This window comes from Rhodnius prolixus, unplaced genomic scaffold (genome assembly GCF_049639745.1).
Source record: "Rhodnius prolixus isolate KJV_2025 unplaced genomic scaffold, Rpr scaffold_10, whole genome shotgun sequence".
Lineage (NCBI taxonomy): Eukaryota > Metazoa > Arthropoda > Insecta > Hemiptera > Reduviidae > Rhodnius > Rhodnius prolixus.
The window spans coordinates 18,491,703-18,518,382 of record NW_027411615.1 but is presented as its reverse complement, the minus strand read 5'-3'; the positions used below and the strand labels follow the sequence as shown (position 1 = coordinate 18,518,382).

General features: G+C 31.1%; 2 protein-coding genes across 18 annotated transcripts in view; one reads left to right on the top strand and one right to left on the bottom strand.

Annotated features, from left to right (window-relative positions):
* Positions 1 to 10,560, bottom strand: part of ari-1 (E3 ubiquitin-protein ligase ariadne-1) — a 16,611-nt gene extending 6,051 nt beyond the window's left edge. For 2 of the 10 annotated variants that reach the window (XR_012459932.1, XR_012459931.1), the window contains exons 1-11: positions 10,297 to 10,560; positions 8,968 to 9,179; positions 8,358 to 8,513; positions 7,463 to 7,531; positions 4,375 to 4,590; positions 4,071 to 4,292; positions 3,774 to 3,904; positions 3,031 to 3,235; positions 2,178 to 2,291; positions 1,987 to 2,099; positions 639 to 1,081 (exon numbers count right to left, since the gene is read on the bottom strand). Coding sequence is in view for 1 of the 10 variants with exons in the window: in XM_074132962.1 (XP_073989063.1) it covers positions 1,000 to 1,081; positions 1,987 to 2,099; positions 2,178 to 2,291; positions 3,031 to 3,235; positions 3,774 to 3,904; positions 4,071 to 4,292; positions 4,375 to 4,590; positions 7,463 to 7,531; positions 8,358 to 8,513; positions 8,968 to 9,179; positions 10,297 to 10,318 (1,542 nt within the window). In the remaining 9 variants the exon portion in view is untranslated. Of the gene's footprint in view, positions 1 to 85; positions 1,082 to 1,986; positions 2,100 to 2,177; positions 2,292 to 3,030; positions 3,236 to 3,773; positions 3,905 to 4,070; positions 4,293 to 4,374; positions 4,591 to 7,462; positions 7,532 to 8,357; positions 8,514 to 8,967; positions 9,329 to 10,283 lie in introns of those variants that run through there. The other 8 variants (XR_012459939.1, XR_012459940.1, XR_012459938.1 and 5 more) reach the window with 8 other exon arrangements.
* Aduk (unc-51 like kinase 3 homolog Aduk) lies at positions 9,539 to 26,680 on the top strand. Of its 8 annotated transcripts, XR_012459929.1 has the most exons (11): positions 9,539 to 9,785; positions 10,092 to 10,240; positions 12,338 to 12,552; positions 13,558 to 13,799; positions 13,947 to 14,208; positions 15,175 to 15,399; positions 19,042 to 19,203; positions 20,503 to 20,687; positions 22,924 to 23,023; positions 24,564 to 24,637; positions 26,453 to 26,680. XR_012459929.1 is itself a non-coding variant. In XM_074132955.1 (10 exons), exons 1-10 carry the CDS (start codon positions 9,690 to 9,692, stop codon positions 26,497 to 26,499), a joined length of 1,683 nt encoding a protein of 560 aa, XP_073989056.1. In that variant the 5' UTR covers positions 9,539 to 9,689; the 3' UTR covers positions 26,500 to 26,680. The 8 variants fall into 8 exon arrangements, 7 of the variants coding, with proteins under 7 accessions (XP_073989056.1, XP_073989058.1, XP_073989062.1 ...); XM_074132955.1 differs by lacking the exon at positions 24,564 to 24,637; XM_074132957.1 differs by lacking the exons at positions 15,175 to 15,399; positions 24,564 to 24,637 and having other exon boundaries at positions 9,540 to 9,785.

The following is a 26,680-nucleotide window of genomic DNA, read 5'->3' as shown; positions in this document are numbered from 1 at the left end:
TTAAATTTACATATAACGGAATGAATCTCTTAATATTTTGCAGTTCGAGATTTTTTTTAATTTTATTTTTCACTTAACTTCAAGACTGTGACGATATTCAAGGAAAGAAAGGTTTTTGTTTTTTTTTTATCTCTAGTAGGAATAACTTATCTGTGTTTTCGCGAGAATAAATTATTCCAAAATTAAATTTTCATATTATTCACAATTGTTAATTCGAACTAAATAGCATTTTCTTCCCTCGCCCTTTCCTGTTTACAAAGCTTTTCTTTTTGAAACCCAACCGACTTTATTAAAATGTTTTTAAATGACGAAATTCACAATATATTAATTACATATAAAATAAAAACTACAGGCACTTATATACTAAGGAGTCCGGATCTTTAAAAGCTACCTACATATCGTAGGTTGCTCTCCGCGTATAAGCATGCCAAATTATCTTATATAAATATTGTTTGCTTTTATTTGTTTTAAATAACAGTTCTTCTGTACACACTTATTTTCTATTCGGTAGGTAATCTAAATGGTTCAATCATATTCGTTTTTTCAAATATAATTGAATATTATTTTTATTTTATAATGTATAAATATATAAATAAAATTATATATTTATTATTTTTCAAAGAAATTTAAATTTCTACCATTATGCACTTTTGCGCGTGCGAGTATGGTTAACGATCATCACACCAGCTAATAGGTTTTTAATATATATTTTTTTTTCTTAATATATCACATAACTCTTCGCTCTGTTGTCCGCCAGTCCCTACTCCTGTTAAACCGTGCTACAAAATATTTATGTTGGTCTTGGAGACTGCCGAGCCGTCCAACAAAAGTCTCTATCCCTTTTTTGTTTGTTTTAATTTTTTTGTTAGTTTTTTCGAGAGAGAGATACTTAACGAAGGCGATGGCCGTTGCAGTAGTGGTAGTAATTATAATGATGGTACTTCTTATCATGATGGACAGGATTACTATCCTTGATGGGTTGTCCCCTTCCTCCGTCTACTATTCTGTATAATCCCACCACTCTTTCTCATATCCTTCGTGTACATGTTCTAATAAAACTTTTCGTCTGCTTTCACAATACCTAAAGAAAAATATAAATTTTATTGATCGTTTATACAAAAAAAATGTTTAAATTAAAATAAATGAAACAGCGGAAACAAAATTCTATTGAATTTTAAATATAAAATCCTCTTCAGCTTGACTATGAATAATTGATTTTAACTATATTTTATTTGATGAATAAACTAAATGAACTTCGTGGAACTTCTTTCTTCATATTGGAAACCCCATCGAAAAGAGTAATTTCTAAAATTATTTTAAGGCCAGTTGACTCTTCAATTTTTTATTGAAACTAAATATTTAGCTGAATCAAATCAATATTTTTTTAGACCCCCAACCTTACATCCATCCCATGTTGTAATACAGCAAAGTTTGGTGTAAGCTTTGCACCACAACAGGTAAAGAAAGTAAGGTCATAGGAAAGAATTTCCTAGGATAAAACAGAGATTATTTATTATTGATTACCTTGTAAAGGATAAAACAATAAATGACGAATCCTAAGTAAGTTATCTGGATTTACTGGATCAAAAATGAATGAGAAGAGTCCTAGATTGCTAAATAACATTAATAAATAAAATCATAAAAAGCAAGCAGACAATTGGAGGAACTGGAACTAAATACTTAAGATTTATTATCCTTGGGAATATTGAGGAGCGGTAAAAAAAAAGTTGTAGACACCTTTTTTCATACCGAGGTTTCGGCAAATTTAGTGCCTTCTTCAGGATAATACAAATTTGTAGAGTTATATGTATCATCATAACTGTGGGGTAAGAAAGTAAAATGGTAAATATTAAATATTTTAATGCATTAAACGGGATTTCTCTGTTTTAATTCGAATTTGAGAAGAGTATTTCTCATAATTGCGAAAAATCTGAATCGATTGTATTAAATTTATTTTAAGATTTAATTAAAGAAGAAATATCTTACCTATATTTATCCTGTACTTTTTGTTTAATATCAGCTAAATTTTCGGATGTTATATCCCTTTCTAAGTATTCAGAAAGTGTTTCTGTAGCACTTTCCAAGTCTTTTTGGTTATCCTGTAATTTATTGAGGTCAATTACTATTTCTTTTTTTTTTTTACTCTCAAATAATTTTAATATCATTATAACACTCACTTCAAACAAAACTGACTGATTGTTCTTTCTAAGATAGTAAGCAAACACATAAGTATACATAAGCGTTTGCCTGCACAGGCATAAATTGTCCACTGCTCTTTTAAGAAACTGTACCTAGAAATTGAGAAAAAAAGGGAATCTTTAATAACATGTTGTACAACGATGTTGTATTAGGTAGTATTAAGGTTGAAACAGAACAAGCTGTTGAGTCATTAATTTTCCAGTGTTCTTAAAACAAACAATTGTTTGTCTTGTAATGTTTTTAGGTTAAACCACCCTGTTGTTCAATCAAATGACATTACGATGAATTTCGAAAACAGGAGATAAATTTTCTACTATTAGAACAAATAATCGAAAAAAAAATCGTATTATTTTTATCATAGCATCTGAGCTCACTTCATAAAACTAAAACTTAACTAACTTGTATCACATATTTTTATTCGGAACGTTCACAGTGGGAGGTTATTTCCCACTTCCTACCTATCTTTCTGATAAGCAGAATGAAATTTTTGAACAAACTATTAGATTTACAATTGCTAGTCAATATAAACGATTTCTTCTGTCATAGCATGCTTGTTTTCTTCTAGACTGTCTGTTTTCGGATTTTCATTCTTCCACAGAAAAAGTCAATGTAATTTCATTATGTTGTGGCAATGTTTAACTAAATGCTTGTTAAATTGGTCGTCCAATTTTTTTCTAAAGGCAAATGATTCAATCTCTGATATTTAAGTTAGAAAGCTGCGCAAAAAAGCTATGACGGGTGGAAACTTATGTTAAGTAATTTTTATAAGGTATCATTTGTTATCGACTGGAAAATTATTATTATTTGGAGAAATAAATTTAGTTAACTTACTTCTATCCAAGACATATTATGCTGCTGCATTTCTTCCATTTTGTCTTTAACTGATGCGTAAAGTTTATGTTCAAATTTGAGCGACTGCATATGATTCATGTAGCGATTGCAATAAAACAAATACCTCTGCAGAGCGGAACGTGACTTTTCTTGGGCATCTCGAGCGGCTTTAGCCTCTTCCTCATCGTAACGGTTGCAATTATACCTTTCATAAAAATATAAACAAATATATTTTCAAATCCTAAATTAATTGCAAAAATAAATAATATTTATCGTAATTATTTTTCACACATCTATTTGATGATATTCAGCGAATTATTAACCAGTACCTGACTGAAGGGCAGAGTCTATTATCAAAAGAGACAGTTTTTTGTATATATATGTATATAAAATATATGACGATGGTATTTTTTTGTTTAATAAAAAACAGGGAAGGGATTAGCTATGCGGTTAGCATACTGGACTCCCACGCGGAGGTCCCGGGTTCGAATCCAGCAGCTGACCCTTAGATTTTCTCTTCCTAGGAGCTTCTTACAGACAACACTGTCCGGTGATGGACAGTGTTGTCTGTGACGAAAGAACACTGTCCGGAGGCCGGCAGTGCACTGGAAAAAGCTCCGGGCGCTAATAACTTCAGCTGTTGATGCGCAAAAAATAAAAAATAAATAAATAAAAAACATACAAACAACACTTATACATAGTTTACCTGTAAAACATATGTAAAATAAGTAAGCATTCATTACCATGAGGAACCATGAGGTTCCCAAGGTCCAAGGCAAACCCAACAGAAATCAGCTTTACAATTTTGATTTTTACAGACCATATGATTACAACCACCATCTTTTTCTATTGTCACGTTACATTTAGGGCATTCCTGTATTTGCATTTAAAAAAAAAAAAACTTATTAAAATGTACATATAAACATTATGTAAAAGTACAATACAAAAAGTTTTTGGACTTCACAAAATTCAAAAGGGCTCAAAGATGTGACAAAAATTATATCCCATTACATTTAAAATAAAAATAAAATAATTCTGACCTTTGTGTTGGCTGCAATCCAATTTGATGTTTCAGAATCATCGTCGCACTTTTTAATCCACCTTTTCAATAGGTGACATTTAACAGGATCGTGCCAATTTTCGCCACACGCAAAGCAGAATGTATGCAAACATTTGCACACTACTGGTCGGGCTTCCACGTAGGAAACTTTAATAGCGTTATTACAATCTGGAGAAGGACACCAACGTAATAACCGATTGCACTAAAAAATTAAATTTATTTTACCTATTATAATAATGGGGAGAATATTTTCAATTGAAGAAGTAAAACTGTACTAGACCTACCTCTACAAAACTATTGGTAATAAGATGTTGATACTTAAGTCTGACTTTGGAATCCCTGACCAATCTCATTACCGTGGCATCATCAACTAATATGTCACAAGCATGTGCGGCACAAGCTATTGTCTGCCCAACACCTTCTTCCATTATTTTTGTGGTTAAATATTCACCCCAGCACTGGGTACAGAAGCGGTGACCACATTCTAAACCAGTCATCATCTGGAATAAATAGACACATATTAAATTAAGGATCAGCAAATATATTTTTGAAAAGTTAATGTTTTAAACTAAGTATACAATATTTTTTTCTTTTTCAACTTTCTCTTACTAGCATAATAAAAGTATAGCGAAAACGGCAGATTTTCAATGTTCTGTTTTCCACTGCTAATATGGTTTTGAGGTCCCTGAAAGCTTTATACACACACTTAACTCAGGGTGGTCTACAAATTTTATTTGAAACCTTTTTTAAGGATAATTAATTAAATATTGTTAAATTGAAAAAATTATTTATGTTCATGTATAACCTCGAAACCCTCTATTTTTTTTGAGAACCTAATATTTCTTATCTAATGTTATTCGAGTCAGAAGATTGCTATGTTAATGTGCCAAAGTTAATGTTTCACAAATTGAATATTACTTTTCCTAAAATTTTATTGGAAACCTGCGCATTACATATGAGGGCTATATAATAATCTATTTTGCGTCCACGATACCTACTTTGGTAATTGGACGTAAAGCCCGCCTGAAAAAATAGGCATTACTTTTTTCTACTTATAATAATAACCCACTTTAAGTCCAGTTATTAACAGATAATACGAGGTAATATGCATTAAGCATTTTAAGCAAATTGTTAATTTGTAAAAGTACCAAGTAAAATTACAGAGTTTCGTTGCCTGACGGTAACATGTAAATAATATGTTACCTTCTTTTAACTTTAACTAAGAATAATATGTAAAAGGTTCTCGGAAAGACGAATATATTTTTTATTTCAAGAAATCTTTAATTAGCTATTATATAACAGCTAACGGTTACGTTTTTTTTGCGATTAAATAAAGTAAACCTATCTCTGATTAACCCTTTGAGCACATATGACGTATTAGAACGTCATGCATTTGTTTGGCCAAAGATACGTTCTGATACGTAGTTGAAACTGAGAAAATATTGAATCAAATTAAAAATTAAATCAAATTTATCTAAATGAAAGGAACGCCCACAGAAAAGGAGCCATGTTTGTTTTAAACATCAAATTAGGGAGGACACTACCTGACAGTGTAATACTAAGTGCCTGCATTTACAAGCCTCTTTAGAAAATTATCACGCACTTCAAAATTATTAATAATTTGCTATTTATTATAACTTGAATTTATTTGTTTTAAGTATTTTATAATATGTACTAACTGTCTAAAATTAATTCAATTTTATAAAGGAGTATACATATATAATGACTAATCTACATATATAAAAATGTAAATGTTTGTTTACTGAAAATCTTAATTCTCCGAAGTTCTTCACCGATTGCTTTAAAATTTTGTTACAACGTTGCATTCGAATACAGGCGGTTTTTACATGCCTACTTATAGAGGTGATGGAGAAATAGCACATGGCTGAAGATATTTTCCTTCGAATACGCAAGATAAATTCAAATATAAACTGGATTTCACAGCAGTAATCTACAACGAAGCGTTGATAACGATTGAAGATTTGTGCTTAGAAATCGCGAACAAGGTTTGCAATCAATTGGGAATGCCATCACCGAATCGATCTATTACTGCTTAGCTGCGGATTGAGTCACATCTAGGCGTGACTGGGTACAGCTAATATGAAATAAATTAAATCTTGCATAAAATCTACTGCTTTTACATGCCCAAAAAATTAAATGAGCTCCATATGCAAGACAATTTTCAAATAAATGTATCCCCAAAGGATTAATTATTAAATACCTATTATATAATTAAATAAGTTTTCGGTAAAATGCTCCCAACAAAATGTTTTTAAAGCGATACTAAAATTCACTTAAATTTGAATCATATACTAGCTTGAATGAAATTCGTTCTATAATTATTCCTAAATAGTAGCCTATTTTTGGTCAATAATTTAATATACCTTGGATTCATTCCAGAGTACTACGAAATAATCAATTATAGGAAAAGATTAATTATTTGGAACTCTGATTTTCACAACATAATAGCAGACAGAGTAACAATAACGAGGTCTGGAAGGACATGTTATGTTCTCCCCAGAAATTTTCATTTGAAATTTTAAGCAAACTTACTAGATTTAAGAAACCTTAATGATCGAAGAAGGAATTTTGCAGAAATGGGATGCAAAAAGCTCACAATCTTTTCAAAAGTGATTGTGTGCTAGCAATACAGCAGCGACATATTAATGAAGCCAACTAACATGTACAAAAATTTTAACCTGGAAGAAAAGTTTGTTGAACGAATGAGTTTCAATAAGAAAACAAATAGTGAGTAATGGTTCATGGCGTGAGTAATTTTCATTTACAGGATATTTTACAAAATAACTACAACATATCGTTCACAAACTTCGAATATTTTTAAGCAATACTAGATGGATTCATTGCAGGATTTAAAAAAAGGAATACTGAGAGTAGAATTAGTTCCGAATTCCTAAAATGATTTTCAACTTCTGATCATTTTTTTCAGACTAACTAATTTAATCTTTGCTAATGTAATAAAAGTGTGTGTTAAACTAAAAGATACTTTAGAGGAAAAATTAGTCCTCCTCCTCCAGAAATCCCATTAACCTAATTTTACTAGAAAGGTTTCAAATAAACAGACGTAGAGCTACATGTATTCGCCCTCCAAATGAACATAGTGAAAAGAAATTCATTGAAGGTATTTCGAGAAAAGTAACGTTTCTTTTAATACGATTTCAATTTTATATAAAAACTGTTTTTTATGAAACAGTTCCAGTTATAGAGGTTACCAATACGTGTATTTAAAATAAAACTAGCTTATAATCGCAATACTTTCTCTTATGTAAGCTTAAGAAAATGGAGAATACTAAAGTTACTTGAAAATGACTACAAAAACAAATATTAAATTTTTATTTTTTATAAATAACTTACCGGTACTGGAAGCACCATGTAACAAATTTCGCATTCTTCTGTGCCCGAACTATTTTGCTTTGGATTAACCTGTAAATTTTAACAACTTTGACTCTTAAAAAAAACTTTACAAAAAGAGAAATATTTTAAATTAAAAGAGCAAACAAATTTTAACTATTTATTTAAAAAAAGATGTATCGAGGGTTACTTCAACTTGTACAAAGCTATAATTATTGTAATTTAATTACGTGAATTGTAAATATTTAATAAACTTCCAGTTAATGTGTCGGTGGCCTAGGGTACTAAACTTGGTCTGAGTGTTCCCTAAACTCAGTGCATTGATGAGATTTAATATGTACACATTTAAATTACTATTAAAATACATAAACTTTGAATTTTCTGAAATAAGGTTAGTATAGGAACAATCTTCACGCCGAATTACTTTAGTTATGTGATTTGGTTCGGGGCATTTCGAATGCGCACGAATCAGGACTATTTACTTCTTGGTCCAAACTGAAATGAAACGTAAGTTTAATTAGATTCATTTCAGTTAGTAGGGCTTACTTCTGTAAGCAATTTTTTAAAGGTAGTTATACAGGTCCAGAGCTATTGGATAACTCAAATATGGATCCCCCTACAGTCAAAATAATCCAAATATTTGTACACCACGACGTATTTTATGTTATTTTTGCATCTGACTTTAACGCGCAAGAAAACTGAAGAGACTATAAGAATTGTTTTCAGCAATTTGACCATTTAACTGCTCGTTTAATCACTTTAAAAAAAACATATGGGGAATGTGGCCTATTATAGCTGCTTTTGCATGGAACTGAAAATGTTGATCCATGTTGCTACTAATGACTAACGTTTAAATATTTTTTCTCAGCAGTTGAAAGCGCGAAATCTTTTACAATACCTTGGGTTTAGATATGATATGCGGTTTTGTAAACGGATTAACGACTCTTGCTTCAGCAAACAACTGATCCTGGTTCCCATCATAAAATCTTTCCATCAATTTCTCTTTATCCCACTTGAAATGGTTAAGCAATATTCTTGTTGTCGTTGCAGGTATCTAAAAATAATCAACATAAACGCCAAGATTTTTAAATTTTTGATTATAAATTATGAGTAATATAATTTACATACCTACTTAACAAGAACTTTGTTGCGACAAATTACAGAAAGCGACTGAAAGTTGTTAATATTCAAAACTAGATAATAGTATCAATCCATTAAACACCAACGGATTGGGCAAAACAAAGGTCATTTTGGTATCACTAAGTTTTACAGAATAACTAGTACTTTTTGGACAATCATTTTTTATCAATTCGACAGCAAAGAAATGAGGCATATCCTTTAACAAAATATTTGGAGGAAAGATTTCGCAACAGATCAATAATTTATTGAAATCACAAATTTGCAACCTTGGTGATCAAAGTATTATAAATAGTGTAAGCAAATAAAATGGCATATAATACATCCTAACCTCATTCAAGGGCATTAGTATAATATAAGCTGGTCATTACCTCAACTACAGAATTTACTTCCTTGATGCAGTCTATCATATGTTGAACGATTTCTTCCGTTGATAAAACTTCAAATGGATATTCATCAGCCTCTGGCTGTCGTTCTCTTGTACTGTTGCTTTCCACCTCCATCGCAAAATCCACATCGTCTCCACTTGATTCGTTTCCAGAGTCGACATCGTCGTATAAAGTCTCCTCCTCTGAATCCATCACTTAAATTTTAAAGATATATAATATCTTTTATTACTAGGGGTGTGCGAACACGAATTTGCGTTAAGTAATGGACTACACGGATTCTTGTAAATTTTGTGTAACACCTAAATAACATCAGTAGAGAGGCACCTGTGTCGGCTGACCCCCTCTACAAAACAACACATGACGTCATCATGAAACTGACAAATTAGTTCGATTAAATTTGATAGACATTTTAATGCAAATTAAAGAAGAATTTGTCATAAATGAAGTTAATTTTAATTAATATTAATGTTAAAATAAATGTAGCAAAAATTTGAAAGACAAATTTTCCACATCAGGAAAACGTTATAGAGGAGGTTGTGTTTGGTTACTGAAGATAATTATAACCTAAACTCACAAACAACCTACAATCTGCTCTCCTATCATTTGAATTTGGGCTTGACTAAAAACACAACTTCATTATAACTTTGGAAAAACATGTACTAGAGATAGATCCAATAAGTAACATTATTTACGTAGTTTAAGAAATGAGCAACAATTCAGCTCCCACTTTTGAAGGTTTTACTGTTACATGTAAATTGGGATCTGGGAGTTATGCTTCAGTATACAGAGCTTACGATAAGGTATTTTTTTTTTAAACCTAAGCTTGTGTCTGGTATGTGATAAGCTGCAGTATGAAAATATCGGGATATGTATATTTAACAGAGGAATTTCGATTTTTTTCTAAGTAGGGATTCTTTATTTTTCAAAGTTGTTTGTGTTTTCCTTTCGCGAGATTATTCCTGATAAATTTAGGAACCTGAAAGGAAAACTATCATGTTCAATGCAAACTAGAAAAATGTTTAAGAAGTTTTAGTAGTAGAATAAATAAAAAAGTATTTAGTAAGTAAGTATTTAATTCTATTTAGTAACTGAAACGCCTGTTTTAGGTCTCAAACGAAGAAGTTGCAATTAAATGCATAGACAAGAGAGCTGTTACCAAAACTCAAGCAGATAGCATTATTAGGGAAATTAAAATTTTAAAAATGCTTGAACATCCTTATATAGTGAAGATGTTAGATTTCTTTTGGGATGACAGGTAAATTTTCATTAAAAAAAAAAATATGTAGGAACTATATTACCTTAGGGTCTTACCTTCTTCATGTCGTCTCTTCATTTCTTAATCCTGCGATACATGAGTAGCTCAGTTTCATTCAAAACGTGCCCATAAATATAAATTGTTTTTGTGAAAATGGGTGATGGCAAAGAGGTATTATTATTTTTAGAAAACAATTGTTTTGCATGTGTCACGAGGTTCTTGTTTTGGAACTAAAGGATTCATGTGTATTTATTTTCACAGTGGTGTGTGTTGTTTTAATTTAAAAATTTGGCAGTGTGAAGTAACTGATGTTTCTATGGATTTATTTTTTAGAAATAAAATTACACAGACCTTAAAAACTAAAGTAAAATATTAAAAATAAATATTTGTTTATCTATTTTCACGAAATTTCTTCCTCAAATAAAGTTGAAGTTTATTTAATTGTTACATTTAATAACATGCTAGTTATTTGATCATTTACATTAGTTTCCTCGCTTCTGCAAAAAGTTATTAGGTTAATAATTGGTCAACTGAGAAGTTAAGTGATAGTCTCTTCTTCTATGCCTTAGAAATGTTTTTAAGCCATCAGGTAAAATCACCTAGTCATAAATATTTGAATATTGATGTATGTTTTTTTTTTTTTTTTCTAACACGTCCATCTTTTGAGTAGATGTAACGTAAAAACCCTACGACATAGAATACCTAGTTTCAGATTTGATTTTCTTAAAATCTAGATGTTTTAGTTCTTGATGTACATAGTACCTTTGCTGCTGCCAAATTATGTACATATTTCATAAGTAAAAAAAAATGTTTCTGCTACAACAGTAATTGTTTTTAAAATGAGAAAACATATGGTCTATTTTTCTAATTCGGATTTCGGTAATGCGTTTATGAATAATTAATTTCGTTTCTACTCTGTAAACGTGAAAGAAAACATTAATTTCAAAAATGTAGGGATTATGCAATTTATTAAAAATAGGAGTATTTCAGAATTGTGGAATTAAACAAAAAGCACTGATTTTCCAAGCTCTTCGGTATGAATCTTGATTCGTTGAGTCAGCAATTAGGTGAAAGGACTGATATTTTGTTTTTTTCTTGGTTAGTGCTGAGTTATACAGACTCGAAAATGTTGTACTAATTCGCATAAGCAAGTTTCAGCCGAAGAATGAAAAGGGGTAACTAGATAATGAGTCTCTAGAGACTAGACACGCTAGGTGTTTACCTGATGGCTTACACAACGATTCTGTAGATAGAGGTAGTTTTAAGAGGTAATGACTTAATAACAGCCATATCCATTGCGAAATACCCATTTTTATTGCTCCCTTAAGTTTCAGAGTTTGTTCATAAAGTGGAGGCGTTTGAAATAGGGAATGAGTGTGTGTGATGATGAGCTTTTGAGTAAAGTGGTTGCACTCTTTACTCTGGCCCTGGGTGTTTTGATGGAGGTGTCAGTGTTCGCTGTTGTTTGTGTGGTTAGGCTGGTATATACGTATAGACCCTGCGATGACTGAGAAAGCAATCTACCGGAAAAAAAAACTCGGCAAGCTGTCTCGGAATCGCATGTTTAAGGATATAACGTGCATGATTATCTACACTATAAACTGCAATGTAAGTCCATAGCTACTTCAAAAAATTACATAATGCTTATTAGGGGATTTGAATGCCTCGTACATAGTAGAGGAGCAGAGTATTAGAAATATTAACATTGATTTGACAATGACAGAAATTGCATTGTTGTGCCTTATTGGGCTGCAATAGTTGAGTCGTATGTCCAAGTATGCTGCCATGGGGACGGCAAAATTTAAAAACTAATTTAAGAGATGGAAAAACCTGTTAAAAGTTTACCACTGTAGTCAATCGAAATAGTAACCACCATTTAAAGTTTCATCACAAGCTTTGAATAAGTAAGTTTGCAGTTCGTCCAGACATTTTAAAATAACTGTATCAACAGATATAAAGTGGCCATAAGAATAATAATTGTAATAAAACTGATATTTTTGAAACAATGCGTGCATCACAGTTATCATTAGCATTATTGTTTAGATAATTATATTTATTTCAGTTATTTTAGTAAAATTACTTCAAAATAAATTCTAGGTATGTGTATATTGTGCTTGAATATTGCAATGGAGGAGATCTTATGAAATACATCAATGATAAGCGAAGAATACCAGAACCGGTGTGTAAGAAATTTATGATACAATTGGTGGCTGGTCTGAAATATTTACGATCCAAAGATATATATCATTACGACTTAAAACCTCAAAATATTTTACTTCAAGGAAGGAACGAATTGATTCTGAAAATCAGTGGTATTACTATTGTTGGTGTAATTATTTATTTAATTAAATAAAAAATTAGTAATAATAAGGCGCATCAATGTTTGTATTCAGTCATTGGCTCCTAAGAGCCTTTTTTAGTGCTTTGCCGGCCTCCGGCCAGTGTGGTCTTGTTACGTCTGGCAGTAAGGTATAAGAAGCTCTAGGAAGCACTGTATTCCTGTTACTCGAGTGTAAGTCATTTGAAATGAATATATAGTTTTCGTGACCGCAAATTGTTAAACTTAGGATGGAAGATTTGTTTTATTTGACCGATTCCTGCAAAATTTGCGAGGAATCGGTCAAATAAAACAAATCTTCCATCCTAAGTCATTTGAAATATCAGGATTTGGTGTAATATATAGACTTCGGTGAAACAATCCTTTGCCTTCCAGGAGCTTAGTTTTTATTTGCGTTATCAGCGTGCTCACCTCTGCTAGAAATTAAAGGCGTTATTTTCCAAACTTAGTGTAAATTACCAATTATACCAATGTTGAACAAAAAAAGAAAGTTCATCAGCCACTCAAACCTCCATTTTTGCTCGGAAATAGTTTGATAAAATATTATAATAGGCGCTAAGGGCCGCAGCTCAAAATAAGGAAAAAAGGGCCTAGATGCATATAAGAAGTGCACAAAAGATTAATGAAAATCAGTTTTACTATTTTTAAAAATAATAAGCCCTCTGATGAAGTGACAGCTTCAGTTTGCTTCTTGTCAGATAACCTAAAGGTTTTTCTCTTTATTCAGATAATTTTATTAGAAATTGGTTTTAGTAGATATTTGGGTGAACTGCAGGGAGTCATTTCAGTTGTATTAATGTTTAGCCTAATGTGTAGATAAACGACAATCTTAGAATAATATTTTAAAATAATTCTCTAATTAATTTCATTCAGAGAAATTTGAAAAATAATTTCGCTTGTCATTTATAAAATTTATTATTATTATTTTTGATGCTATTAAATTGTTATTTTTATTAAGTTTTGAACCCTTATTTTTTAGATTTTGGACTTTCCTTATTTGCCCATAAACATTTAGAAAATGAAAAGGCTGGTATTGGCCCAAGGGGATCACCATCCTACATGGCTCCTGAAATGTTAGTTTCTAACCAGTACGACCCTTCTTTAATTGATTTGTGGTCTCTTGGCGTTATCCTGTATGAATGTTTACATGGTAAACTTCCATTGCCACAGAAAACAGTCCCGGGAATAGTAGAAGCTATAAAAAAATCTACATTAATAATGGTAATTCTCATTTTCTTTTTATTTCAATTTCTGTTATTGAAGTACATATGTTACTATTTAAATGTGGTCCAGTTTAAAAAGCAAACAAAATTCCGAGAGTTCATTATAGACTATCTGGTTAGTTGATAACTCTAATATTTTTTGCAGGTTGACATCAATTTGTCGGTGGAGTGCAAAAGTTTACTTAAACAGTTACTTAGTTATAATCCGCGAGGAAGGATAACATTTGAAAAGTTACTAAAACATCCTTTCATTTACTCAGAAGATAGCTCTCCACCAGATGAAGAGACGTACAAAAATGCGATCAAAGCTTCACGTGATGCCGTTAAAACAGACTTTGAAAGAGATTACCATGCAGCATTTAATAAATACTGTAGTGCTCTTAAATATATGATGCCTTTCGTAACACGTAAGTGGCTTAACAAGTTTTTTTCTTTTTTTATGAGAACTTTAAGTAAGATTTTTTCTTATTAGCGCATGAAAAAAATCTACTTTATTTATGCCATTATCTCAGTTTGGAAAGCGTTTGTGATTTCAATGTGGGTTTACGACAACTTTTCGAAGGTAAGATAAGATTTAATGAGAACAAAAGTTATGGTTGTAAGTTCAGTTGATTAAATTAAAAAACATTAAGTGTATAAGTTGTAGGACATTCTTTCAATACTGCTGACAATCTATAGTTGGTAAACTCTCTAATAGAAGCATGAATCTTTTGAGGATTCGTTTTCTAGAAAGTGTTGCAATAAGAAGTTTAGACCCTGTTAGATCAAACTACTTTGCGCATACGAAGTTTCTAAAATTTGGAATAGAAACGCTTATCGCTAATTGGAAGTTCACCATGCCTCTATTTTGCGCGTCAAGCATGAGTGTTTGATGTTTCATGAAACCGCTTAAGCATTTATAATGTTTTACAGAAACGTTGTTAAATGAATATTCTATCTAATTTTTTAATGACTTAAAGTCTTCGCGCAATAAGAGGTAATAAAAGCTAGTAGGAGAAAATGCAGAAAATCAGCATTCATTTCCTAATTGATTCACCTAAACTTTTACTCGTTCAAATGATTGGATAATTTCAATTTGTATAGAAACTCGCGTAAGTCACTCTTTTTTAGGTATATTTATGTACGACGAACATTACAACTTCAAATAGGATAAAACTAAAGTTGAAGTTGCTACAAGAAAAAAGTTTTCCCTATCATTTATTTGTTTACCAAAATTGTAGTCATTAAGTCATTCCCAGTATTAAATAGTAAAAAATTAACTAATTCTCATTAAAAAAAAAATAATAAAAAAAATAGTAACATTTTTAAAGAGTTTTTAATAGTTTATTTAGTTATTTTTTAACTAATTCCCGTTTTTTTTGTTTCAAAATTAGAAGGGCAAGATGAGCAGAAGAAGGCAATTATGTTAAAAAGGATCCATCAGTGTGCTTCTAGAGCAATTAGGTTGCTAACGGTTTTCTCATCTGCAAATATTCACTTTAATATGACGCCTGACCTAAAGATGGGATTAACTCCCGCATCTTCTGAAGTCATCACTAGTAGTGATCAGTCACAAGATTCAATAGAAGGGTCAGAGTCAGAATCATTGACTGATTCCGGTAAAAATAAAAATTTCTGATTACAAAAAAAAAGTATAAAATGAGAGTAAATAGTATAATGAATTAAAAATAGTCTAAAGAGTGACAGAAAATGATCTAGCGATCTTTATAGAATAATACAAAAAAGTAAGACAATTTTAAATCTTCTAATTTTGTTCAATAATCCGCCACAAGTAAAGATCCTTTCACAACTTTTCATCGAACCTTCAGCGACAGACCGTCGTTATGAACGATAGTGTGAGCGCTCTCCAAAATTTAATGCTTCTTTTTTTGATCTTGGTCACATTAGGTGTATTACAGAAAATAAATTCTAATGGTAGTTTTGTGTATCTTGAAAGTGAGAAGACCGATATCTGCGCGAAATTGGCCTCGAAGAAACTTCAATAGAGCCATTTGGCGCTAATTACCATGGTTATCGATGCGCAAAGATAAAAAAATAATAAAAATAGACACAACATCTAAAAAAAATTCTATTAAAAAAATCTACTATAGTAAAGGGTTAAAATTACACTATTTTTAAAAACGTCAAAGGAAAATTCTACTCCTCCATCCTAGTAAAACCATGGTACACTAAATTCTCCATCCCAGTAAAACCATGGTACTAGTGCTGCACGAGACTGAGACGAGGCGAGATTTTATGCAGTCTCGATCTCGGTCTCGTATGACAAGTGCTCGTCTCGATCTCGGTCTCGTATGACAAGTGCTCGTCTCGATCTCGGTCTCGTATGACAAGTGCTCGTCTCGATCTCGGTCTCGTATGACAAGTGCTCGTCTCGATCTCGGTCTCGGTCGCTCTAATCTCGGTCTCGGTCTCGGTCTCGGTCTCGGTCTCGTCAAGATATCTCGGTTTTTTGAATTTTTGTTTAAGTATTAAAAATAAAAAAAAATGAACCCAATATCTGAGGCAATCAAAATGAATAAAAAAATGGTTTGTTATTAATAATCTTTTCAAAAATTGTTATTATTAATACTGTCCGGTAGGACAGTTGTATAAGGGTTGATCGTCAAAAACTGCATAAAAAAGCGTAACGTTGAAAAACACCCAACTTTGAAATCAACAGTAGGGATAGATGGCCAATTATTTTTATTTTTATTTATTATTTTTGAATGTATTGGTTTCGTGAACGTAAATTACTAAATTAAGGATTTAGTATTGGCGAGGAATCGTTCAAATAAAAACAAGAACTCGTCTTTTTCGCCAACGTTTCGACAAATATATTGCCTTCTTCAGGGCCTGGATATTACAAATACAAAAATACAAACAATTTAGAAAATGAGTAATGTAGAAAATCAGTTAACAAAATTAACAATTAACAAAAACGTTAAACACAAAACATCGGAAAAACCTAACTTCTGTGGCGGTATCTGTGTTTATTGTTTTATAGTGTTCCATTTTTCGGGCAATTATGTTGACTACTAATTCTGTATCTATATAAAGGGTCGTAAGGGCTTTTGGTTTTTCCGATGTTTTGTGTTTAACGTATTTGTATTAAAAGAAATTTCCCGATATCTAATGTATTTACTCTTTTGTCAAAGTTTAACATTGTAATTAGTCTATTGTATCCTCCCTGTCTCTTTATAGTCATTACCGACATTCCCGTGTAACTCCCGCTATATCTGTATAATATACATATATTTTATATATACACCAGAAGGCTAGACTTAACCTGAGCCTGAGAAGAAAGGGCTAGATTGTTCTGGGAGTTTAGTGACCGAAGCCTATAACGGTCCGCTGTATAAAAGCCAAGGGAGCGGCCCCAGTTGGGTTGGGGGCAGTGTGTTTTCTCAGCCAGTGAGTCGCAGGTCTCTAAAAATTAATATTTGAAAAACCAAGACGAGACCGAGATTTCTCGACAAGATATATATAATGTCTCGGTCTCGGTCTCGGTTGCTCAAGTATCGTCTCGGTCTCGTTTCTCGTGCAGCACTACATGGTACACTGTACACTCAGAAAATAGTGCATTTTACAATACCCTTGAATGGGTTGAGATTTAAACCATAATTACTCACCTCTCAGTTAGCTCGTATAACCATCCAAATGGTCCCCATATTCTCTTGTAATAATGAATCAACAACTTAATCAATCCACATTACCTTGACCAGCAGTAAGTACGGTAGAGATCAGGGAGGGCAATATTACAGACGAACTGCCCACTTCCGGCCAACTTACACACAATACTGACTTACCCAAGCATTTACCCAGTCTTATATAACTACATTAAGACTAATAAAATTAAAATATAATCAACTTTCATGAAACATTATGTAATTTATTATAATTTGGCATTTACCGTTCATGTAAGTATAAAAAAAAAAAGGATTTGGTTGCCTTAAAAACAAAAGGGAGGACAAAGTGAGTGCAAGTTATATCGTTACAGTTTACTGGTCTGAAGTCAGAGCTTCCCTGTGCCGTGATAATGATCGAATAGATTTTTTTTTCAGAGAGTGGCCAAAAGCCAACTCTTCAGTTATGTAATGTAAACATGGCTTTAAGTTTCAGCTGTCGTTCTTTTTTTATGTAAGCATTTATAAAGTAAATGTACTTAATAAGTAATTTTCTAGCCATTTGCAAATGAGTGAAATGTGATGAGTAAACACTAATTTGCTAGTAGGTTTGTTAGACCCAAATACCTGTAAACATCAAAAAATTCTATCCGCATTGTTTTGTTGAAGGTTGCGGTTGTAAATGTCAGTGTTCCTTACTTTTATCTTATGATACGTTACGAGTGCCAACTTTGCAGACTTTGCAGGTGCTCATCATTGTATGGGATGTGTAATAAAGAAGTAATTAATAAAAATAATAATATAATAGTTAATATTAGAATTATAATTGTCAGGTGTATTAGGGCCCTAAAGTGCAGTTAATACGTTCGAATGAGTGACTACTAATCTCTTATCCAAATAAGAGTTTAGAGAAATCCGCTTAGTATTCGTAACTTATTGTTTCTCTTATTTTACTTAAGGTGTTGTTCACTGAGTTAAAAGATGATCTAGTGGGCGTCCGGTGGACGGTAACAACTTCTGAAGAATAATTATTTTGGCTGTTCTGTAAAAACATGCTTCCAGAAGAGCTTGGTTGCAAGCTGATTGTCCCTACACTAAATTCTTTTAGACTAAAATTCTGAATAGAATGCGATTAATGTTGGTTTGCTTGGAAATCCAAATAGGAAATCCAAATTGGTACTTTGAGAATTCATGTAGAATTTGTTAACTATCTTAAGTCGCTCGCTAAAAATAGAAATCCATCGCATTTCAAGTATATGTAAAAAATAATCTTTAAATAACTTTTTAGTCGGCAATATGATCCAGTTTTCTTAGCCTTCAATTAAGCGCAGAGAACTCTTCGAATGATGGTTGTACGGCAGTATTGGTGGAATTCTCATTCTCTTATCGACGCCAACTTTGCGACTCCAAAAATAATTCTTTTGTATGATTTGTATTTTATTTTTGTTGTATATCTTATTCCTAACATTCGAATGCTGAGTGCAAACAAATCATCGAATCGCGTTCAGCTCCTTCAACCTTATTTTAGTTGTGGAGTAAATATATGTATCACCCTTCTTCTTGTTGGGTGTTTTCTCTTTACAATTTTTGTTTTGCAGTTTTTGTTTCGTTTTAAAGTAATGTTTTCTATTTCTTTAGAAGAAAAGGGCCTGGCCAGTAATTCTTCTGAAACAGAAGAAGAGGAAGAAAAAGAAGTGTTAGAGGAAGTATTATCCCAACCAGATGTTGAAGAACTTGACGAAGCAAGCACTTCTGGTACTAAACTTTCTCAACTTACTTATGAACAAGTTGCCCTTCTCAGTAAGTTTTTTTCCTTTGGATATTACTAACTTTTTATAATTCTTTTTAGTGTAAATAGTACTAGTATTAAAATCATGCTGGATTGTTAAATAACTGTATATAAATAATGTAACAAGAAAAGATTTTCAACCCGTTAAAAAAACAAAAGGTTGAAAAAAATTAACTTTCGCTTTTTATTTGTCAAACATTTTACACTTGGTAGTAATAATGGAAAGAAAATATGTTGATAAATGATCTGTAGTTTACTATAGCTACCGGGAACTACAGTTCCTGAGCACAATAAAAAAGGAAATGCATCAAACCAGGTATTGAAACTAACGAATCAGATGCGTGTTAGACAGTACGATTGTCTTTCAGAACAACATAAATATTTGTTTAACTCTTAGGTGTTCCAATACTTTATATATTAGGATAGGTGCAAATCAAGTTTTCGTCTAAATTTAGACCATTGATGGTTATATTTATTTCAAATAGAGGATTTCTAATGGAGTATTTATGAAGATGTTTATGAAAAAGGTAGTGGGGAATTCTGGCAGATTGATGGGACAATATTCCATAAATCTTTCCAAGTTCTTGTTTGCGCTGACGATATAGAAATCATCGGAAGATCGTTTGATTCTATGAAGAACGCATTTTCCGATGTGGAAAAAGCACCTAAGAAACTCCAGTCAGAGCCAGGCAAATATTTACTTGTTGATGAAGCGACAATTTGGTTGTTTTTTAATTTAATTAATTATAGATTATTGTATTTAGTACCTATTTATAATGTTTACTAAATACTAAATTTATTTCTTCAATTTAAGTTAAAATTATTTAATAAATCTAAATTTTTAACGAAGCTTACCTCAGTCTGCAAATGTCAGTATTGATACAGATTAGTTCAGTTCTTCGTTGCACTATTATAACCAATGTTCTCTAATTTTGATATAATGCTGTGAAAAACGTTTAAGCCCTCAGCGCATACAAACTTTGCAAGCTTAGCGTCCGAGATTCCAAATTTAATACTCGATGAAAACAGAACTAGCTTGCTGTTCAAAATTGTAATTTTGTTGAATTAAGAAATGGAAGAAGAAAGATAATGAGGAAAGTGATTTAAAAATATTTATAAGAAATCTTACTTAAATCGTTATTTACTATCTGTAATGTATAAATTCTGTTAGCTTCGTAGAATATTATTATTTAATTTTAAAATTTTAAAGAGGAATAACCCCTAAGTTATGAAGTGACTAAATAATATTTCCTGATTTTACTCTTCAAAAAGATATAACAAATTTACAATTTTTTACAAATGTATTTTAGAAACTATGGCCAAAGCTACCCCAAAAATGTATGACGGTCTTGATGTTGGATATTCAGCTCAGATGTACCTGTGTGAAGGGAATTATAGAGAGTCTTTAGATAAATTTATGCTCGCATTATCATTATTAATACCTGTTCTACGTAATGAACCTTGCGGAAAACGGAGAGAGCTGCTTGTTATACAGGTACCTGGCGTTAAAATTGTCTTTTATGTGCTGGTTAAAAAGTGATAGTACAAATAATCATCTAATTAAAATATTTAATGCCGCTTCGCGATCCATTCTGTGTTATGCAGCCCAAGTGTGGGGAACCCAGCAATCTCAGGAAATAGAAAGAGTCTTGTGGTTTTTCATAAAAAAGTTGTTTGCTTTGCCAAATTTTACGCCATCTTATATTCTCCATCTAGAAACTGGTCTGGAACCTATTTTATTCTATACTTTAGTTTTAAATAGTCGTTACATACACAAAGTGTTAAATATGGACCAATTAAGATTGCCTCGTGTGGTTGCAGAAGAGGTTTTGAGATTGGGCATATCATGGCCTGAGGACTGGGAAAATTTGGCTGCACAGACCGCAACTTCTTTGAGTTTTGGCAATTTGGAAAGAGGAGCCCTCCAATTAAAATTTCAATCTATTATCTCCAGGCTGAAGGAAACTTTTGCTTTGAAGCAGAGAGAAAGAGCTCAGGCATCCCGCCGATATACTATTTATAAGCTACTCAATCATCAGGTTAAATGCGCAAATTTGGTTGATAAAACTGAAACGGAAAATCGTATATCGGATATACGTTGGGTCTTTAAGTTAAGGGGGGAACTGCTGAACCTCAACCACAAGCCTTATAGCCTGGATGTCCAGGAAGAATGTACTCTCTGCAATTACAGAGTAAAGGAAGATACGTTCCACTTCGTCGCACAATGCCCTATTTTGGCCCCATATAGACTGTCGGTGTTTGGGGACAGATTTCTGTCATATGATTTCTTTCTCAATGTACTGAATAGTCCAGAATGGTCTCACTTAATCAGATATGTGACGGCAGCATGGGAATATAGAAAACTAATAAATAATGAATTCAGCTAATGAAGTATATTAAAAATATAAATATTCATATATATATATATATATATATATATATATATATATTTCCTACATTTTTAATTACAGATCTACAATTAGTTATGAAAAGTGATTATTATTATTATTATTATTATTATTATTATTATGCTAATTCTGTGGCTAGAATTATCTAATAATAATAATAATAATGTGTTTATTTAATTTCAATTATATACATAAATTACAGTACAGAAATAAAAATAATAATAACACTCAAGTGCATGGAGCGTACTCCGTCCGCAGAGTTGAGTTTCGTTTATATACAATACAACATAAATACAACACATTTTGGAAAAAAATAAAATAATCCACTAGTGAGTAAAAAAAAATGAACACTTTTACAAAAAAAGGAAATTAACTAAATAAAACATTTTAATCACAATTAAATTCATTAATTATTAATCTTCTATAATGTAAGGCCTCCTTTAAGTAATTGCATAAATTATTCCAATTCCAACCGTTTAATATTACATACAAATTATCTATTTTGTCTCTTAGTTTACCCTTTAATGTGCTCCCAAGGAGTTTTACTTAGCTGCATGCCTGCAATTTATTCAGCTACTTCACTAACAGCTGTCTATTACTTCTTCTTATTTTATCATAAAAATTTAATCTTCTTTAATTTGCCTTCTTTTGTTGGAAAATATTTTTTGTAATTTGGTTTTAAAGATTTTTGTAATTTGGTTCTAAAGATTTATTTTTATTTTTTATTTATCTATTTATTTATTTTCACTTGATATGAAGAAATTTTTATATTTACCAAGCCCCGGCAGACGGATACCTTGCCGAATTAAGTTTTCTTGTTTTTTTAAGTTAAGATACTCTTATGTACTTGTACAATTATTATTTGTTTAAATAAACTTATTATTATTATTATTATTAATCATCTAATTATTTGTGTGTAATTGCTTAACAAACATGCTCAAAATGTTACAATTTTAAAAACCAAATATTGACACTTATTGAATCGAGTGAATGTAATTTTTTGATTTAATAAGAAACATTTTTTAAAGATGAAACGAGGCCTTTGCCTGTTTTTGGGCACTTATTATCTCCAGTTCTAACTCTCTTTAGAAAACATTATCTGCATGTTTGAGGAATAAAGCAAGAAAATTAGCCGTTTTAAATAAAATTAAATTGGTAAATCCTCAACATTATTTTCTAATTTTTAACTACATTAAATGATCTCGTGGTGCGCCTCTTTATGATTAAAAAAAAAATGTATTCTACAGATATAATTTGAATTTTTGCGGAAATTTTGTGTAAGTTGTATGACTAGCCCACTTGAGATTATATCTTAATTTTTAGGTAAAATTTTGGCTTGATCAAGCGGAAAGTCTAAAAACTCTTCTGAAAGCGAATGATGATTTGCGCAGAATAGGAAATCCTTTGTACGAAGCTGAAGAAGGTATGGTTTCAAATTTTAATACTTTCTTAACGCTATAATTTTTAAATATTAAACTTTTATTCTGACAGGTGTTTCTGATTTTTTCATTTCTTATCTGTATTCTTTATAAATTCACTCAAATAAATTTTCAAATTTCTAAAATTAATTTCTTGAAAATACTTTCTTTTGTACATTACTTATTTTGAAACATTTTTTGTTTCTTTCTTTCTTTTTGATAAATCTTTGTAAACATGAAAGTCAGATGGGAATGGAATCTTGAAATCAGTTATTCTAACAAGTTTCAGATCGAAAAAAACTAAATTCCTTATCATAATAAATAAATAGCTGAAGGTGCAGATTTCCAAATGCTTTTAAGTTGAAATGCTGATTTTTGTTGCTCTGTAAAAGGACTCGCTGAAAAATTTCCCTTGATAAGGATTCAAGTAACTTCTCTTCAGAATTGTATTGAGATAAGGTTGAAACAAGATAGAAATCATTTTGGCCCTGATTGATTTCTACAAAAGCGTTTGACTCCTTAATAAATGAGTTTCTATAAGACAGCATGAGAAAGGTCATTGAAACAAGAACATCATTGATATAGTGAATTTTAGTACAGAAACCGTCGGTACAATCAAAGAAAAGTGTTATTTAAAATTTAACAAAAGTGTTAAATCCTATTTAACTGCGAGCTTGAGCAAGTATTTAGAATACTGGAGCTGGGAGTGAGGGGTTAACATTAATGGAACGATGCTTTCAAATCATTTAGAGAAAATGTGATTTAAATAAGATGGGGGAAAAAAAGGTGGCTTTTCTATAATTCAGATAAAACGGTCCTGATTACATATGGGAATACTAATGACCTGTTTCTCGACTCAGATAAATTAATTTAGTTAACAGAGGCAATCTATTTAGGCCGAACTATTTCATTTTAAGACATGATCACCATGGAAGTTCATAGACAAATTTCTCTTGCCTCGAGAAAGCACTGGAGTATGAAATTTATATGATTTTTAAAAGAAATATGCCTCTTTCTCTCAGATAGCCTATCGAAGATGCAATGTCCCCTCCCACTGTTTGACTTATGGTATGGCGTGTAAACCTGGTCTCCTTATAAAAAAAAAAAAAAGTACTTCGTCTTTAAATGCTTTAAGAGCAATTGAAATAAATATTTTGAATCTTATCTGGCGAAATAAAGTAATGAATAAATATTTAGTTGAAAAAAAATGAGAGAGCTAGAATAAATTGCGAAAGCAGTAAAGAAGGTTAAATGGCAATAGGTTAGACATGTCGCAGGTGATAGGTGCAAAAAAACAAAAAAAAAAGTTTCTATTGTACTAGAAATGATTAAGAGAAGGACACTTCTTGAGATGAGGCGACGAACTAATAGTAGAATGTGGCATCAATTGGATGAAGACAGCTTGGAAATAGAAAAACTGGAAGAAACTAGGAGAGGAATTGGCCCATAAATAGTTCCTTTAAACTATTTTGAGCTTTTAAATTTTTTATTACTTTTGTATTTTTTTTGGAAATAAAGGCTTATTGATTTGTTTATTTATTTAAGAATGATACTGGATCTTGGAAAACTCTCCTACTTTTCTTAACTGAATTGGGAATATTGGATTCACCTTAATATGTGTAAGTATTGCACCATTGGGGTGTTTCCACCTTTTCCATTGAAATAAAAATTAATTACACGGTGATAGGTAAAATTAGAATTTCGATGCTGTCTGTCATAAAGTTATTAAAGTTGACAAATTTGATATTTTTTAGTCATACCGTTTCTTTTTTGCAATGTGCATACATAAAGCAATAAATATAGGTGTCTTTGACTTTATGTCGTAGCATGCATGTTAATTATATCACTAACCATCATGAGAGGGAAATTATCATTTGTTGTAAACATTTTGACTTCAGTTATCTTTCTAGCTTTAGCACTACACTTGCTTATTTAACCTCATTTTCTAAAATATACCTAGCTATCTATTTAACTTCTGTGCAGCATAAGATGTAAATCAACGAAACTTTTTCTATATATCTCATCTATTCGCATTACCTACGTTTTCTTTTAATTTTTTATTATTATAGATAAACTTTAAAAATAATAGTTCATTTTTTTTAATTCCTAAAAAAGGAAAATATTTCGTTAGAATCGAGAAAACATTTGTAATATTTTACGGAAAATTATTAATTGGTGCAGTTAAAATAAAATAGAAGCAACTGGGTTACTAAAAAAATGAAATAATAATACATAAAGATTTGTTTTTAAATTTTTCTTTTGCTAGCAAGCTTTTGCACGTTTCAGAGCTTTTATAATCTAAATCTTAAAAAAAGTTATTTTTAAGAGAGAACTGGAGCTGAGAAATTGAAGTGTGTTTTGCAAACCGTAATTAATGTGCGCGTTATTAAGGCACGTTAAAAATTAATAGAATTTTTAAATCAACAGTTTTCAAGCGATGAAATTTAAATTTTGTTATATTATTAAGTGGGTCAAGTCAAGGTAATAAACTAGACTGTGGAAAAAATGTACTTTTTTTTTATATAACAAAAATCTTTGACAAAAATAGATTATTTATAACAGTTTTTTTTACTTCTTTTTACTAGACTGTTATAGTAGATTTTATTTATTTATTTAACTTTCTTCCTACAGTTAGTAATGAGATCGAATACATTTTTTCCTGGACATTCAGTTTTCCCTGCAAATATAAGTTTTGGAGGGTCCTTTAAGACCAAAAAAAATATGTTTGTACAAAATTTCTCAAAAACGATGAAACGAAATTTAAATTTTACATTATGTTCAGGATCTACTATTTGACCGGAATGTATCATAACAATTCAAATTCGTGCCATCTGAGCAACTTTACTGAATGGAGTTTTCAAGTTTTTAAAATTTTCTTTTAACAGCTTGAAACTATTTCTTTTTAATCTGAACTTATACAGATCATTTATTTGAAGCATCATTGGGAAAGAGATGGTATAATGTGCTACATCTGTACAATGACTGGTGCTTTAAGAAGGGCCAACATTTTGAAGTTATAAACGATACTTCTCAACCACTAAGCTTAATATTTCGGTGGTTCATCCACAAGATACTAAAACTGTTGCTAATCCATTTGCACTCCATAGAACTGCTACAACTTTGGTCACATCTGAAGTCGGTTAAAAAGGGTGTAATGATTACATTTTTCTTCTGAATTAATAAGCGATTTCATTTCTGGTAAAGTCGTAGCATTGTTGTCGTTTATTATTATTATTTATTTATTTTTGTTAATTTCCTCTGGTCAAATTGTTTACGTTTTTCTTGAGAACGGTACTTTTTAATTAATTTTTCCTGACAGAAGTTTCTGACAATTTATAGCAAATATGTTACATTCAAGGTCAACGCAAAGTACTAAGCATTAATTTGCTGGGTTTAAAAATTAAAATATTAAAAATTTATTTATATGCTTACAGTTGGTGAAGATGACATTAATGTTCAGGACTTCTGCCGCATCACTTAAAGAAAAAACACTATTGCAACGGCGATATGCCATTTTTTTTGTTAGAAGCTTAAGAAGGGAATGCTTTAAAGATCATTTACTCAATATATTTTTTATACGTTTGTTACAAGATTGCAAGTATTAATTTCTCCTCTGGTTTTTGTTTGCTCATTTTAATAAATTGTTTTCAAAAATTGCAAAA

Coding starts and splice junctions, on each gene's coding strand:
- Aduk (XM_074132955.1), top strand. CDS start 9,690: ATGAGCAACAATTCAGCTCCCACTTTTGAAGGTTTTACTGTTACATGT. Junction 20,688..22,923: donor GAGAGCTGCTTGTTATACAG/GTACCTGGCGTT, acceptor CTTAATTTTTAG/GTAAAATTTTGGCTTGATCA. Junction 23,024..26,452: donor TTTGTACGAAGCTGAAGAAG/GTATGGTTTCAA, acceptor ATATGCTTACAG/TTGGTGAAGATGACATTAAT.